This window comes from Syngnathus acus, chromosome 10, assembly GCF_901709675.1.
Source record: "Syngnathus acus chromosome 10, fSynAcu1.2, whole genome shotgun sequence".
NCBI classification, from domain to species: Eukaryota; Metazoa; Chordata; class Actinopteri; order Syngnathiformes; family Syngnathidae; genus Syngnathus; species Syngnathus acus.
Window position 1 is genome coordinate 22,173,971 of NC_051095.1, and position 15,443 is coordinate 22,189,413.

At 40.4% G+C, this 15,443-nt stretch overlaps 1 protein-coding gene across 1 annotated transcript; it reads right to left on the reverse strand.

The window, feature by feature from the left end:
* Window positions 1-204: 204 nt before the first annotated feature.
* On the reverse strand, window positions 205-6,269 carry tbx22 (T-box transcription factor 22). The gene is made up of 8 exons (XM_037262535.1): window positions 5,882-6,269; window positions 5,486-5,684; window positions 4,573-4,674; window positions 4,111-4,285; window positions 2,674-2,838; window positions 1,955-2,019; window positions 1,633-1,718; window positions 205-1,547 (listed from the first exon to the last, which is right to left on the reverse strand). The coding sequence occupies exons 1-8, from the start codon at window positions 6,093-6,095 to the stop codon at window positions 1,021-1,023; spliced, it is 1,533 nt and encodes a 510-aa protein (XP_037118430.1). The 5' UTR covers window positions 6,096-6,269; the 3' UTR covers window positions 205-1,020.
* Between the last annotated feature and the right edge of the window lie 9,174 nt (window positions 6,270-15,443).

A 15,443-nucleotide genomic window follows, 5' to 3' on the forward strand; every position in this document is an offset into this window, starting at 1 on the left:
CAAACTATGAAAAAAAAACGCGACTTATAGTCCGAAAATTACGGTAGGTCTATCAAAATTCCAAATTGCCATCTGCTTCTGATTTCAAAACTCATTATCCATCAGTGTGTTGTGTATTGTATATGTATATATGAGGAGGTGATTAAACATTTCTATGGTTTCATTCAAAACAGCAATTTGGCCCCCAACAAAAATGAGTTGACACTCCTGTTTTAAGTTCTCTTCAAACAGAGATTTTGCCCGTCTCTTCCTCATTGAGGGATGTGAGGGAGGCCAGTAGTTCATTTGATGTTGTCCTGAGTTCCTTTGTGACCTCCTGGGTGAGTTATTGCTGTGTGCTTAGGTCCATGCTATTTCAATTTGTGGGTCGTGGTTCTCACCATGGTTTGTGAATTGGAAGTTTTTGTGACTTTGTCAAAAGTTTTAAGAATGTCTTTGTCACCCTTTCTAGACTGATAGCATTTCTTTATATATATAATATTTTATTGTAGCTTTTTGTGCAATTTACGTGATTTTCTTGAATGAACAAGACTGTAGTTAATCAGTCTTTGGTGTAACATATTAAAATAAGTCCAGAACTGGATTTTTCAGGAATTCACTGAAGTAGAAAATCCTTAAAAAAATGCTTAAAATTTACATTTTTGAATGGTGGTGCAGTGGTTCTATATAAATCTAATGGTATACATATGTAGCGTATGTAATTAGTATAGCATAGACTGCTAATGTGTCGGTCAGATCATTTCTCTGGTTAGTTAGAGGTAACAGGTGTAAAGTTTTGTTTTTGAATTCATACAGTGAGGAGAGATTTCTTTAAGGTTTGGTTTTTCGTTGCTTTATGTTTGTCCGTTTGTTTGGTTGTTCGTTTGTTTTTGTTGTGGGCATCACAGTTATAGTGTTCAATCTTCTTTTTGAATAAAAATAATCCTTTCAGTGACAGCTCTGTCTTGACTCCTTCTGATGTTCGGTCTTTGGTGTCCCACACTTTGCTTTGGCTTGTTACTCTCCTTGAGCTGGAGACGGTCAAAGACGGTGGTTGGCGGCCAGATGCCAAGAAGGTTGCTGCAGAAGGGCCTCTGTGTTGTCTTCGGCTAGTTTGGTGTGTTGGGACATAGTTGCGAGTTGAGGGTTCAACGGGAAGCTATAACGGTAAACACAATATGGGCCAACACTTTCTGACAGATGAGGCATTAAAGAAGAAGCGGCTCTTTGAGGGCTGAGAGGGCTGGGGAAGGGTATCAAGCATGGGGGGCTTGATCGAGAGAGATCTGGATCTCGACAGTTGGGAAGTTTCTTTCCCTGCAGCATAGAGAAGAGTGGGGGGTCTTTTAGTGGAGACACTGGCGGCAGGCATCTGAATCTGTCTGCTCCCATGGCGGAGAAGGCTCTGCTGGCCAATGAGGGGCTGGTCGAAGTTTTTCCGTAGTAAGGCAATGCAAGAGTGTGAAGAGCAGTGTCCTGGTAGGAGAGTGAAAGAAGAGATGATGAAGATGAGAGGGGCAGGAGACTCTTCAGCGGGGAAGCAGTGCCGGTTGGGGACCCCAAGCTCCCTGTTGACAGGTGCCAAACAACATGAATAAAAACAGCCTTGAAGGACAGACCAGAAGAAATCATTTAAGCTGCAGTCATGGGTACCTTGTAGCTGAATGGCAAATGGCTTGAAGTCCAAGCTGAGTGGGGACCTCCAAGGGTAAGACTCCAGTAAACCATCCAACACTCCCCTATCCACACAAAGACAAACACATAAAAGCTATAGAAATAGGGGAAATCCTAATACCAGGTATTTAAATGTTGGCTTTGGGAGGTGTGAGATTCTGCAGTGCCGATGCCAACTTTATTTAAGGGTTTTATGTAGTGTCACGTTTCGGCGCTTCAACTTAACGCCTCTCTTGGGCCCAGTAGTGGAGTCTTTTCTGCAGCTATAACACGTGTTGATGTTATGTGAGGCTTTCTGTACCTATTTCTTCCTGGATCCCTGAAGCCCTTGGCAAACGGGTTCCTGTCAATCTTCAGTTTTGTGATCTTGCCCAGACATGAAGAGAAGATGTGTTAGTTTGAATAAATTGTGGTTAAGCAACAAGATCAGTATTACAGCAAGATACTAAGTGGCAGAGTACGCCAACTGATGGACAACATCTCCCACCAACCCCCAGAGGGATCTGCCGTTTCATATATGGTTCTCAAGGATATTTTTTTTCACCGTCTTAATAGGCTCTGGACCCTAACATGCCACCCCGCTCTTTAGTTTCTGTAATAATATCAAACCGATCGTAAAAGTGAATCCTGGTGGCGGACGTTTGTTACTGAAGTAAAATAACCAACATTAGGATCGACTACACTGCACAGGGACACACACCCAAACACACACACTCCCCGATGAGCAAACGGCGCCACTGAAATCCAGGACATTTTACGATGTTACGACATGGACGTGGGCCTCATGACCTTCAAGATGTGCAGATTAAAACTTGGTAAGGTCAAATAAACCAGAGCTGCTGACTGAATCAGCACTATAATCACTGGACATCTGCTTTTGGAATATATTTGGCACGGGTCGGACGGGGATTTTTTTTTTCAAATTGTTAGTCAAACTGGGTTGCATATAACTTTTCTATTTAATTACTCTGCGGACCATTTGAGCACACAATTGAATTTAGCTGTTTCAGCGAGTGTTACCTGTTGATTTTGATAGGCTGTGACGGTGGTGAACTCGGTTTCTGGGAAGGAGAAGGTGAACACTCCCTCGGCCGGCAACGACTGGATCTGGGACAAATCCATCCTCGGGTCATGCTGGATGATGTGCACGCGTGGCTTGTACTTATGCATGGACTGTAGAATTATCTGGATCAAAAGAAGGTGCTATCATACAGTAGCTCTGATTTCTGTAACTTAAAACACAACACGGAAATGAGAACATGCAGATCTTATAGTATACTTATGGTATAACAATGTTTCAAAAAATAGCGGAAAAAATACCCCTCCTTTCTGAAAAGTTAAAATTATGTCGTTTTAGAAACGGGAATGAGGCAAATAGAAAAGTAAAGGAAGACAGACCACTTGCTTTTTCATAACAGAAAAAGCAAAATCATTCATCAACATTCAACTCTGTTAAAGAGTACAACAATTGTCATTTGCTTAGACAAGTATTGTTGATTGTCAACACACATCTGCTGCAAATAATAAATTCATATGTAAGTTAAAAATCCTCTGAGAATATATAAATTTGACTATTTTGTTGGCCATTTAAGTTGGTCAAATTCCCAGACTGCAGTCCTACCAAAGAAAATAATAAATTTGGAGCTTATTCAGGGCTCTGATCGTTTTAGGACAGTAGTTTTAAAATTAAGAACAATGTTGTGTTTATGATTTCGAGTTTGAAAATTTAAAAGTTAAATTAAAAATCTAAAAACCAATAAATAATAAATTTATTAATTACATTTCTAATTGAAAATGAAACATCTAACTTCCACTGTAACAAATCTCTAAGTTGAATCATTACACATACGGAAATTTCCACAAATTGCATTTGATTGTTGTATAATTTTGAAATCCTACCAGTTGCCTAATTCTTTCTTTGCTCATTTATTGTTATCTTGAGATGTAATTTTGTATTAGAATTCAAAATCAATGAATCTGCATTTTTTTTTTTTTAATCCTACATTAAGGAGCCACCCATTAAAAAAATGAGAGACCAAAGTTGTTCTTTATTAAGAAAATATAAGGAATTGTCCTCTGGCCATTGTGGCCGTCAACAGAAAAATCATCATATTGAATTAGTCAACATAAAATCTCAATACTAGTGAAATGAAATATTTTGGAGCTTTTTTTTTTTTCAAAAGAAGGGTTGCAATGACATCTACAACTAATATATCTTCCTGACTGTTTTTTTTTTTAGATTAATTCAGTAAGAATTGGCTAATTAAGATCATCTGAAAAAAAATATTTATTTTGCTGTTTTGACTTCAAATATTAGAGGGTGTTTAAGAATCCCAAATTTTAGTCTCTGCCCATAAAGTACACGAAAAAAGAAACCAGACTTAGACTCATTTTTATAAGAGCCAGTTTCCGGTTGTTTCCAAGATCTCTGTGTTGTTTGGTTCACAGTTTACTTACATGTCCTTTGTCGTCCATCTCGTTGTTGGTGAGTTTTACTCGGTCAAAGCTGATCACCTGACGCATCCACGTCTCGCCCGCGCACGGTGAGTCCGCGTGCACATAGAGCCTTGGTGAGATGCAAGAATGGTCTGTGTTTCCAGCCACCATCCACTGCGAGCTGTGGTAAACATACCTAGGGGGTGTGTACCATCATTTTATATTTATATCTGTTTCTATAGAAACACATTTAAGGTTGCCATGTCGAAGTATTGAATTGTTGCGAGAGATAAATTTTTCTCTGGAGTGACTGTCTCTAAAATAACATATCGATTTCTTTAATGTACTTACATGCATTTATATATGAAAAAAATGAACATACTTTTTTCTCACACGCACGCACACACACACACACGCGCGCACAAAGATACCCACTCGCAATTGAACAGTTAATAATATATCGTCAAATATAAACAAACACACCTATAACGTTTTGAGTCTACGGGCATGATGTCCATTGCGATGTAATACTGCTGGCATGGGTCCAAATTCCGCACTTTGACGCGAACGGATGGAAACATTCTCCTGGTGTGAGGGAAAAATGCAATATGCAATTATACATATATATACATATACACACACACACATACATACACACTTTTCTTCTTTTCGCTCTGGGTGTTACGACCAAAATCCAGATCAAACGTTCAGGTCGGGGGCCCTGTGTGGGACATCAGCACTCCCCAGATTTATGACCTGTTTTCTCGGTAATTAAATTAACGGAACCCAGGTTTCAGTTAGGTAAAGCTTTAACTCATTTCAGCGGAAATAAAAGTATGGAGAACTGTATAGATGACGTTCGTATTGTAGACTAAATAGACTATAGTTCGAAGATGCATTTGAAAAAATAAAATAATAAATGAAGAAAATAATTAAAAGTGAGTGAATTTGAAATTAAATTCAATATGACCTGAAATTAAATTTAATATGACCTCAACCCATAGGCCTTATACATTTTCCAAAGACAGCTGTGGTTTACTTAACGACTTGCGCCATCAATTTATATAGGCTCTATAATCGTTATGCTCTTTAAATTCTGTTTCAAACGCGATAGAATTACGCATTAAACCTGCAAAATATTTCTTGTGATCACTTGACGCCATTTAGTGTGACTTGTCAATTACCCCCCCCCCCCCCCTTCCCTTTTTATTTTTAAGCAGACAATTACCAATATATATATCAATATATTACCAGAGAAATTGTTACATATTGTATTATAATTGTTTTTGGGTTCATGTCTTTAACATAATGACATATCAATTATGGCAAATAGTGTAGGTTTGTGCACGCGCTTTCTTATAGGCCAATGACTTTTTATTTATCAAAAGCTGATTACCTTCCAGCTTTGGTGATGATCATTTCGGTGCCGATCTCAAAGAATCTCTTCCAGAGTTCTGAGCTCTGCAGCTCAACCCGCACCTCTCTCTGCGGAGTGCATTTATTCTCTTTGGGCTTGCTCGATAATTCGGCCGATTCGGCCTCCGTGACCTGAAAATCCTCTTCATGGGTCTGGGTGAGCGGGCACTCAGTCGATCCTGCAAGCGAAACCATTTTTTCCTTTACCACGCGTTTTACTGTTTAGGCGACTTGACACATATTTTCGTAATGCCATAAACAATTAGGATATTTGAAAGTTTATTTAAAAGTTTTACCTTTTTGAAGAAATAATCCTATTTCAATTTTAGGTAAATCATTTTAGAAAAATCCATTCTAAATATGGTATGTTCCTCACCAGAGAAGATGCTCGCGTCAGTGTCGGTGTGTCCACGTGAACTTGAGACGTGTTCCTCCGACACTTTCAATCTCTTGCAGGGTTTCCCAACCAGCGCTTCGACGGAAAAGGCGTGCGCTTTGGAGCTGAGACCTTGCATTTTAGCGGACGACATCCGTCGAGGTTTGTCCAAACCTTGACTTTGCACCCAGCGACTTTTCGTATCCCGATTCATTCAGGAGCCATAGAGCAGAACCTTGGCACCGCAAGGAGCTGCTGTCCCCTTTTGCTTCGGTTCCTTGGCGCTTGGTAATTAATCCGATTCCTTTCCATGTGTTCGTCAAGATGTTCCCCTGCATCCGAGTGAGTCCCTGATTGTTGACACGCCTCCCCTTGCTCACTACATTATCCCCTTCACCACTTCATTCGTTTCAGAGGTATCCTTTTCCTCTCCCTTCGTGCGTCACAGAGGAGAGAGGGAGGGGAGATCCAGCGCGCGTTCCTCCTACTGCGTTTCAAATGATTATTCAGTCTTCTCAATTAAGATAAATGGAAAATCACGAATCATAGGCATCATATGAATATTATCATGCGATTACATTTGGGAAATTTTTCCAAAGTCCAACAATCACCAAATGGGCTAATGTTTAATTTATTCTCACGTTGAATAAGTGTTTTTTTTTTCTTGAATAATACTGTAATTGAAGGCGAATTTAAATTCTATATACATCGCTTCAAATCAAACCAGTTATTCTCTTCTGTAAAGGCGTGCGCAGACGCCGCAGTCATGAGTGCGTTTCATTGAATTAATTTTCCCGATGTATTTTATTTTGCCAAATCATATTTAATGTTTTCCCGTTGCTTTTAAGGCGCATATGCATAAATAAAGAAACCATTTCGGTGCACTAATGGTTAATTAGAGGTACAAATATTTTCGTCTGTTTATTCAGAACATCTGGAAGGTGAAATATCCCCGCCCATTTCTTTTGAAGCAAACATTTCCTATATATTAATTTGAAAACTTTCTTCCAAGTCGTCTCTTGTGCTCGTTTTTGTCGTGTAAAGTTCGGATTCATTTTTTCCCCCTCTTTGGCGGCGACCGGTGATTTTGTGCGCCAGTCTGGTTCTCATAAATGCGGAGATCAGATGAAGTTTGGCGCACTAGGGAAACTGGGCCGTAATGACAGCTCGGGATTATTACATTACTGCTCGACATGAAATAGATCCGCTTTACACAAATAAAAGTCGGCGCGGGCACTATTTAAAATGTTTTAAATCACAAGATATAATTGCTCTGAGGAGAAAACAAATGAGCGCTGTGTTTACAGCACGGTTGGTTTGGTTAGTGATGGAAATCTCTGACAACAGCCGGGAAATGGAGAACTATGACCAACAGAAATCACATGTTCTCTGTCATCATAACCCTGTTTCGGACCGCAGCTTGGATTTATGTTTATTCTCTCAACTTTGTCATTTGCTTTCAAAGTGCATCCCAATAAACCTGCGGTCTATACGGGAAACGTGCAAGTAGAAATAACTTTGCACATGCCCTTCATGAACAAAGAGCCTATACGACAAATTGCCTGTAGCTCATATTTTGGGGAGATATTGTCATCTAAATGGGCCATTGTGAGATTATGTAGTGTCAGTTGAATGATGGCAGGCATTTATCACAGACAGGAAGATTATTGTGGGTTTTTTATGATTCTCGATTCAGCACCAATCTGAATTTGTCGCATTCAGGGATGCTTGGGGGCACATGTTTCCTCTTATTAAGCACAACAAAGTGGGGAAGCATGAGACTCAAATCTAATTTAACACGGGCCTCAGATTGCCATTACTGCTGAAGTGACTTAAAGAGCAATCGGCTCACTATTTGTTTTGCATCGTCAAACCGATGAGTAGTAACTCATCAGTTTTACACACTGTGTAAATCAATATGCCAGAATGGTTAGTGTGTTAAACACGTGTGCCCTGATATAAATTAAAGGAGTTACACAAGTAATTTATTACATTGAATTTTATGTCATGAGCAAATGAATTATTTCTACCTCGTAAGTGGTGTTTAGTGACTTCTTGATGCTTTGCTGTGATTTGCAATATTTTAGGGCAGTGGTCCCTCAACCGCCGGGCTACGGACCGGTACCGGATCAAGAAAGAATAAATAACTTGCATTATTTTACACCTCGGTGATGTGTACAATATGTTACTCATGTTATGTTGTTGGCACGATGTTATGAGGATGCTGCAAGTAAAGTCGCATAAAATACACAGTGGAGTTGCGTTTATTATTATATTATACTGTAGTGTTTGCATACAGAATTTCCCTATGGAACGGGTGTGTTGGGATGGTGGCGTTTGTGGTAACGCACTTCTGTTGTTCTTCTGCTATATGATTTGCTGGAAAGACAGTACGATGACGTTTAGGATTGTGGTTGTGATTGTTGTTTTGCGGAAATAGGATTGTAGTTCAGACACGGACGATTTTTGCAAAGAAACAATGTGCAGTCTGTGATTATTAGATTTATTGATGCTTTCGACATTTGATTCAGATTTTCTAGAATCGTTTTGAGAATTCTTCTCTGCAAAAATTGTGACGTCATCAAACACCGATCCGTCAAAATATTGTCTGACAGCAATCCGGTCCGTGGTGCTAAAAAGGTTGGGGACCACTGTTTTAGGGTATGTCTTTGGGAATTTTCAGTTTTCCCTGAACAACCACAATTGTGGAGTCAAACGTCATTGATGTTGGAAAGATCGCTGGTCTTTGAATGGTTTGAGGTCAGGGCGCTCACGTTCGCCCATGCAACCCAAACTCTGTTAGTTTTGTGCACACCATAGAAGGACAGCTGAATGTGAGTCAGATCCATCCATCCATCCATCCGACCCATCTATCCATCCGACCCATCCATCCATCCGACCCATCCATCCATCCATCCATCCATCCATCCATCCATCCATCCATCCATCCATCCATCCATCCATCCATCCATCCATCCATCCATCCATCCATCCATCCATCCTGAACTGGTTGCCAGCCAATCACAGGGCACACATAGATGAACAACCATTCATTCTCAGAATCACACCGACGGACAATTTGGAGTGGTCAATCGACCTACCATGATTCATGACCTCTACACAGTGAGGTGGACGTACTAACTGGTTGACCACCCAAAGTGGTTTAATACAATTGGTTTTATTTCCAGTTTGTAGATTATTCCATTTCCAGTGAGCTCTCAACATTCATATTTTAGCAGTCTCAATGGGCTGTTCTGAAGAGTCAGTTCAGGATAAGATCCAACTATAAAGGTGTAAAAAAGTATCAAAAGTTAAATTTGTCACAAAATTGCGGGTGTCTTTTTTGTCTATACGGTTTGCTTTGACATTTATGCAAACACAGTCAATAAATAAGTGTTGTTACGAGAATGAATTTACTTGATTCACTTGGCTATAATGCACTTGCGTGTCTCTGCTTGTGAGCTGGTGCCCAGCAGTAATCACAAGCAAACTGGCACCCACAGCAGGCATCTTTCTCCACTTTTAGCGAGCACATGCACACCAAAATAAAGCGTGAATGTGAGTGTATAAACAGGCGTGTCTGTCTGTTGCTAAGTGCTGAGTGGATGTGACGGGACCTCCTGATGGTTTGTTTTAACTTAGGTCCTGATGCTGAGCTGTTAGTATGTGTTTGTGTGTCGGCGAGTGTGAGGGTTATTCTGGGCATGGGCTGCCGGAGCGGATGCCCGCTCGTTGCCAAATGTCAAACTTCCAGCAGCCGTCAGCTGTGAAATATGCAGAGTGTTTGAGTGTGCATGTACACTTAGTATATTGTGGCAATAATGACACATGTGTCTGTGTTGAACATAAAGTTTCTGATTTTCTCCTACTCCTTTTTGAACACGTGAACTATGCCCAAGTAAAAAAAAAAAACATAATATATAGATATAATAATTATATATATATATATATATATATATACGTGTGTGTGTCTGTGTGCATGTGCGTGTGCGTGTGTGCATGCGTATGTTTATGCGTTCAGATGCAATCAATCAATTCATCACTTCGAACTCATCTGGTGCACACTTAATATGCTGTTCTCATTGTTTTCAACAGCTGTTCTTTCAGCCAACATATTCAGTGTTTGTTATTCACTCTGGCACTCGGTCATTTTGAGACAGTATGCCAAAACCTCCAGAGTAGATTTGGAAGAATGATGAAATCAAGAGGAGAATGCATGCAGTAAAAGCTTGCTACATGACTGATTAGGGTGACAAATTCTTCTGACCTTGGCATTTCATCAGTTGCATGCATGTGTGTAATGTCCCATCTGTAACTCATAAGCTCCCTCCTATCCCTTCCTTGCTGATCCAGCTGTCTGCACAATTTCTTGACACAATGCAGCAGTACTACAGTAATGGGGGAGTTAGTGTAAGCTGTTGTCATTTGGTGCACACAGTGGTTCATTGACCCTTGATTTTCTGTGAAAAATTGTCAAATGCTCAGGCCTATTAACCTCTTACTTGAAGAAAAATCTTCTTGACTGCTGCGTAATTATAAAGAAATCAGCAGGCACTAAATATAAAAAACGTCCTGCTTTGTTGACGTTTTCGTATATTTCGGAGTGTGTTGGTGAAAATGTTGGCCCATGCATCCTGAAGTGAGGGAATCTGGACGCAAGTAACCACATGACTCCAAAGTGTTTGATAGTTTGCATACTTTATATTAAAATGTTGCATGCATTACAATTGCAGTTTTTTTCTTTTCCTTGATTCCCCATTGTCTCGGGAAATTATTGTATTCTGTTTTTTGATTGGCTAAACTGGCCTTCCAGTTAGAGTCGCACCTGCTTTGACATGTGCTTGCCTAAAAAAACAATGTATTATTTGTTTTAGCTGATTAATGTAAGTGGTGTGCATCCCAGTGTTTTCATAATTTTATTGTTGCTGGATCTTTGGCAATAAATATGAGTTCTTGTCAACATGACAAATGTTTTAGAACCGCAGCATAGCGTATCATTCAATATCCAGTGAGCCATGAAAAAAAATCACAAGGTTTCCGTTACTTCAATTGAGCAATCACTTTTTTTTAGTCTTTCAACCAAATGGAAATATTAAATGCCTGCCATAGTCTTTTAATAGGACTACACTGTTTTTACTTTTGAGCTCTTTGAAGACTCTTCAGATTTATGGTTTAGTTTAATTTTGGGAGAATGACCAAGAATTGCAGTAGTCATCCTCTCTAGAGACTGAGCTTGTGATGTATACTTTAATGTACAACCTCTGTGCTCCAACAACAGGCCTGTGGGCTGGCAGCGTTCGGCTAGCCTTGTACTACCTTTCCCTTTCCCACACTTTGGGGAGATTTAATGGCTCATATGCCAGGGCAACCAGCCTTTTACTGGTTGTGTGTGTCTGCCTCTCCTTGGCTGAAGGAATAAGGAGTGACGAGGGTAAGAGGAAAAGAGGAGAAGAACCTCTTTGCCAAGGCGCAGGCGCTTCTCTCACCGCAAGTGTGTTGTGAATTATCATAACCCTCTTTTGTCTCTTTTTCCTAAGCCTTTTCTTTGGCCTTGCTCACCCTCCCCTCACCCTATTTAGACACATGGAGATCAGCGTCCGTCCGCAACAGTTTCTCATCCTAATCCTGGCTGCATGTTTTTCTCTTTTGTTTGGATTGCTAATTATTTTTGAAGAAAATGGCTTTTCTCTCTCTTTTCCCCTTTCTGACTGCATGGCACTAACTATGTGGTAAACGATTGTGGTTCAAAGAAATGAAAACAAACGTAATTGGTAATGAAAGTCAGACTCGGCATCTCACTCGAGAGGCTCCTTGTTTTCGGCTCCCGCTGGTGAAGGCTAAGACGGTCTGTTTTGTCAACCCGGACTCTAATGCAAAAGGGCACAAGGATCCACACGGCTTTGGCAAGTTAGGAATAGATCCCTGGGAATGTGTGTAACTAGCAGGACTTCCTTCCAGATGAAAGTGAGTGGGTGGAAAAGCAATTCACAGTGTTAGAGTGTAATTTTCTAATATCATAATGTAAAGGTAGTACAATCTATGATGTTTGGGTGAAGTAGTAATTCCCAACAAGGCTGCCACCGTAATGTAAACACACTGTTAGCAGACTGAAGCAGGATTTGGAAGAGCTATTTTTCATGCACGCTTCGCAGACATAGTGATAATTTAGGAGGAAATCCATTGTTTTTGTGTGTGGTAGGAAGTTGTTGTCGAACGTACTGTCACATACGTCTTGGTATGTTTTTCTACCACTGAGGGCAATAATTCGGCACACTTTTTTTTATTGTAGCATCACCGCAGTGGAGGGAAATTATTTTTAGATTGCTCTGATAAATGATGGGTTTCATATATCTCCATGTGGCTGGGTGGAGAAGTGAAAATTTAGGAGAATAGAAAGCCAGCGGAGCCACAAACTCTTTCAAAACAACATGTGAAAAATCAGCAGTTCTTCGACAGTTAGCTTGTCATTTTTATTTGACTCTTCAAATGGTCACAGCGGTTGTCTTTCAGGCCTGGACTGCTTGGATTGGCTTTTGGCAGCAAGACGCAGGCCTGGCCCCGGTTAGCACACTTATTATCATCATCACCATACACTGTAATTCTCATGTCAATCATAGCTGGGAGCAAAGCAGACCCGAGGTGAGATGAGCTGCTTAGAAGGGGCCACTGTCTGAGGTGAAGGGCTGGGAGGGGCAGGGGCTGCCCTCTGAATACTTCCAGCAGGCCCTAATCAAAACTTTCATTGCTGGGTCTCTCTAAAATGGGATTATAGGGTATGATTTGTTTGATACTGGGACACTCTGAGCTGAGTCTGAGCTGGAATGGGTGTTGTGCAAGTAAGAGTGACCCCTAACGAAAGGTTGAACTGTCAAAAAGTGGAAAGTCTGGGTTACAATTTAGATGGTGTGGACTAAGCATAGAAAGGGAATTGGGAAATACCAACCATATAGAAAGAATTTTCAAAGAGTTTTTGAGCGAGCAGTATCAGTTTTCAAGGAACCATATCTGGTGACTTAAAATTATGGCAATAGAAAAGTGATTTTTTTTTGCATTCAATCAGTAAAATTGTTATTATATTTTAAAAGAATTTAAAAGGTCTTCTCTAAGATTTTTTTCATTCAAAGGTATTTTGATGAGTGCCTTATTAAGGGTAAAATGATGTAAATCGAACATTCAAATAGATCATTACAGTATGCATAGATTTCAGCGAGATAAATAAAATGAGCAGTCTGAGAAACCTGCACGTCGAGGGATACGGAATAAACCAATTGAACTTCTACGCAGTGTGTGGGGTTCGATGACAGCTTTTTTTGGAGTCTCTGAGACAGACGGACGGACGGAACGACCGACCGATTGATCGATCGATCTCAATCTGTGTGCTTCTGTATCTAACTGCTGGCTCCTGAATTTCCCCCCGGGATCAATAAAGTATCTATTTATTGACGTATATTAGACTGAATGGTGTTAAAGGTGCTGGAGAATTCCAGGAACGTAATCCTTACAGTACCTTAGCCCTTGTCCAGGTGAGCAAGAGAGCGATGCAGCATGTAGGCAACAGCATCGTCCACCCCCACCTTCTCCTGATACGCAAATTGTAGAGGGTCGAGAGCAAGTCGTACCTGAGGCCTGAGGTGGTGAAATAGCAATCGCTCCAAAGTCTTCATCACAGTCAGCGCAACTGGCATGAAGTCATTCAGCTCTGGGGTCGTGGTTTCTTTGTGACACGGACAATGCACAATGTCTTCCACACCCATTTTCAGACTCAGGTTGAAGATGCGCTGTAGCGGGTCACCCAGCTCCAGAGCGCAGGCCTTCAGCAGACAAGGAGATACATTTGAATTTATTTGTGTCCACATTCTCGTCGCATATAGCTTAAAGTACTTCTGATTCTCGATAGCCCTTGAGGAGAAACTTTAAATTAAAGATTAAAGAAACGTAAATTTGAACAAAAGCATGCTATTTCAATCAAAAGCACAGTTGTTGCCCTTTTTGCCAAAGCACAGTGGAATAGAAACTCTTTAATACTCTGACACACACACACACGCACACACACACACACACACACGCACACACACGCACACACACACACACACACAGGCATGCATGCGCATATACAGCTTGCCTGCCCACATGTGGTTTGTATCCATGATGACTGAATGCCTTGTGGTTTTCACTCTATCAGGACTTTAAAAAATGATTTATGTATTAGTGGCTCCCGCCTTTATTTAGATAATGAACCTCTCTTTCAGTGTTAATAAAGAGAGTCACTGTCAGTCTGGAAACACTGCTCACAATAATGGATTACTGTCATGCTAAACAATAACATATCCTGCAAAGAAGGCTGGTCGTGTTTATGTTCTGTTATTTTGGAGTAAAGACATGAAATAAACTGGTAAACCTTTCTGTTGAGGCTTAGGCCCCTCCATTAATCACATTTCATAAAATTTTGCCTGTCTGCAGATGAAAATGAGGAATCGAAGAATTGAAGATGGGAATGAAAAGAGCGACACATGAGCACTCTGGCAGTAAACTGCGTTTATGTGACATCATTTTGTCTCCTTCTGGATCCAATCAGGCCATCCTCCGACCACTAATGGCACCTGATAGATTAATGACTGGAGAGAGAGAGAGCGAGAGAGAGAGAGAGAGAGAGAGAGAGAGAGAGAGAGAGAGAGAGAGAGAGAGAGAGAGAGAGAGAGAGAGAGAGAGAGAGAGAGAGAGAGAGAGAGAACGAGAGAGTGAGTGTGTGTCTGTCCGTGTGACTGTTGACTGTGTGTCGGTGTGTCTGTGGGGGTCCATAGAAGGTCTGTAATCAAACTGCTTGCAAATTAGCGCTCCATAACTACATCCTGACCAGGTCTTAGACTTCTGAAAGGCAGGAAAGTCCTCACAGACAATCAAGCAAGCACATGTGTACACATACTGCATGCACAAGCAGGCTATCACTTTCTTTCATCGCATCATATTTGTCCTTTTTTGTAAAATAGTGAATTTTGACCTGGTGAGAAATAACTGTGGTGGTAAAGATGTCACATAAATGTAGTCACACATGCATTGGAATGCTTTATCAAGGAAATTCTTTTTGAAGTTGTTTTCGGCCACGTGTGTCATGTGATAGTATATGTTGTGTGGTCTTTTAATAGTAATATTTGAAACAATACTAATACAACCACTGATTGCTGATAGTGGTCAACTTAATAATTATTATTATTCTATTATACTATTATTTTTATATTATTATTATTTATATTATTATTATATACATACAGACATACGTATGTCCGTCCGTCCGTCCACCATCCATCCATCCATCCATCCATCCATCCATCCATCCATCCATCCATCCATCCATCCATCCATCCATCCATCCATCCACCCAGTCAATACATACATACATACATACATAGCCAACAAACAATTAAATCTTCTTTACATGTACTGTATTATCATGTAATTAACTCATTTGTCGCCATGTGACATGGCAAATTTTTAGAAGTTCGACTCTTCCCTTACTTGATTGCATTAAACTGGACAGGTCAACATGTTTCCTTTACGGATTTGC

What these genes read in the sequence shown, in the direction of transcription:
- tbx22 (XM_037262535.1), bottom strand. Translation starts at nt 6,095, where the DNA reads ATGAATCGGGATACGAAAAGTCGCTGGGTGCAAAGTCAAGGTTTGGAC. An exon ending in AGGGATCCAGGAAGAAATAG is followed by an intron (nt 1,719 to 1,954) that starts GTACAGAAAGCC and finishes TTGTGTGGATAG; the next exon opens with GGGAGTGTTGGATGGTTTAC. An exon ending in ATTTGCCATTCAGCTACAAG is followed by an intron (nt 1,548 to 1,632) that starts GTACCCATGACT and finishes ACCTGTCAACAG; the next exon opens with GGAGCTTGGGGTCCCCAACC.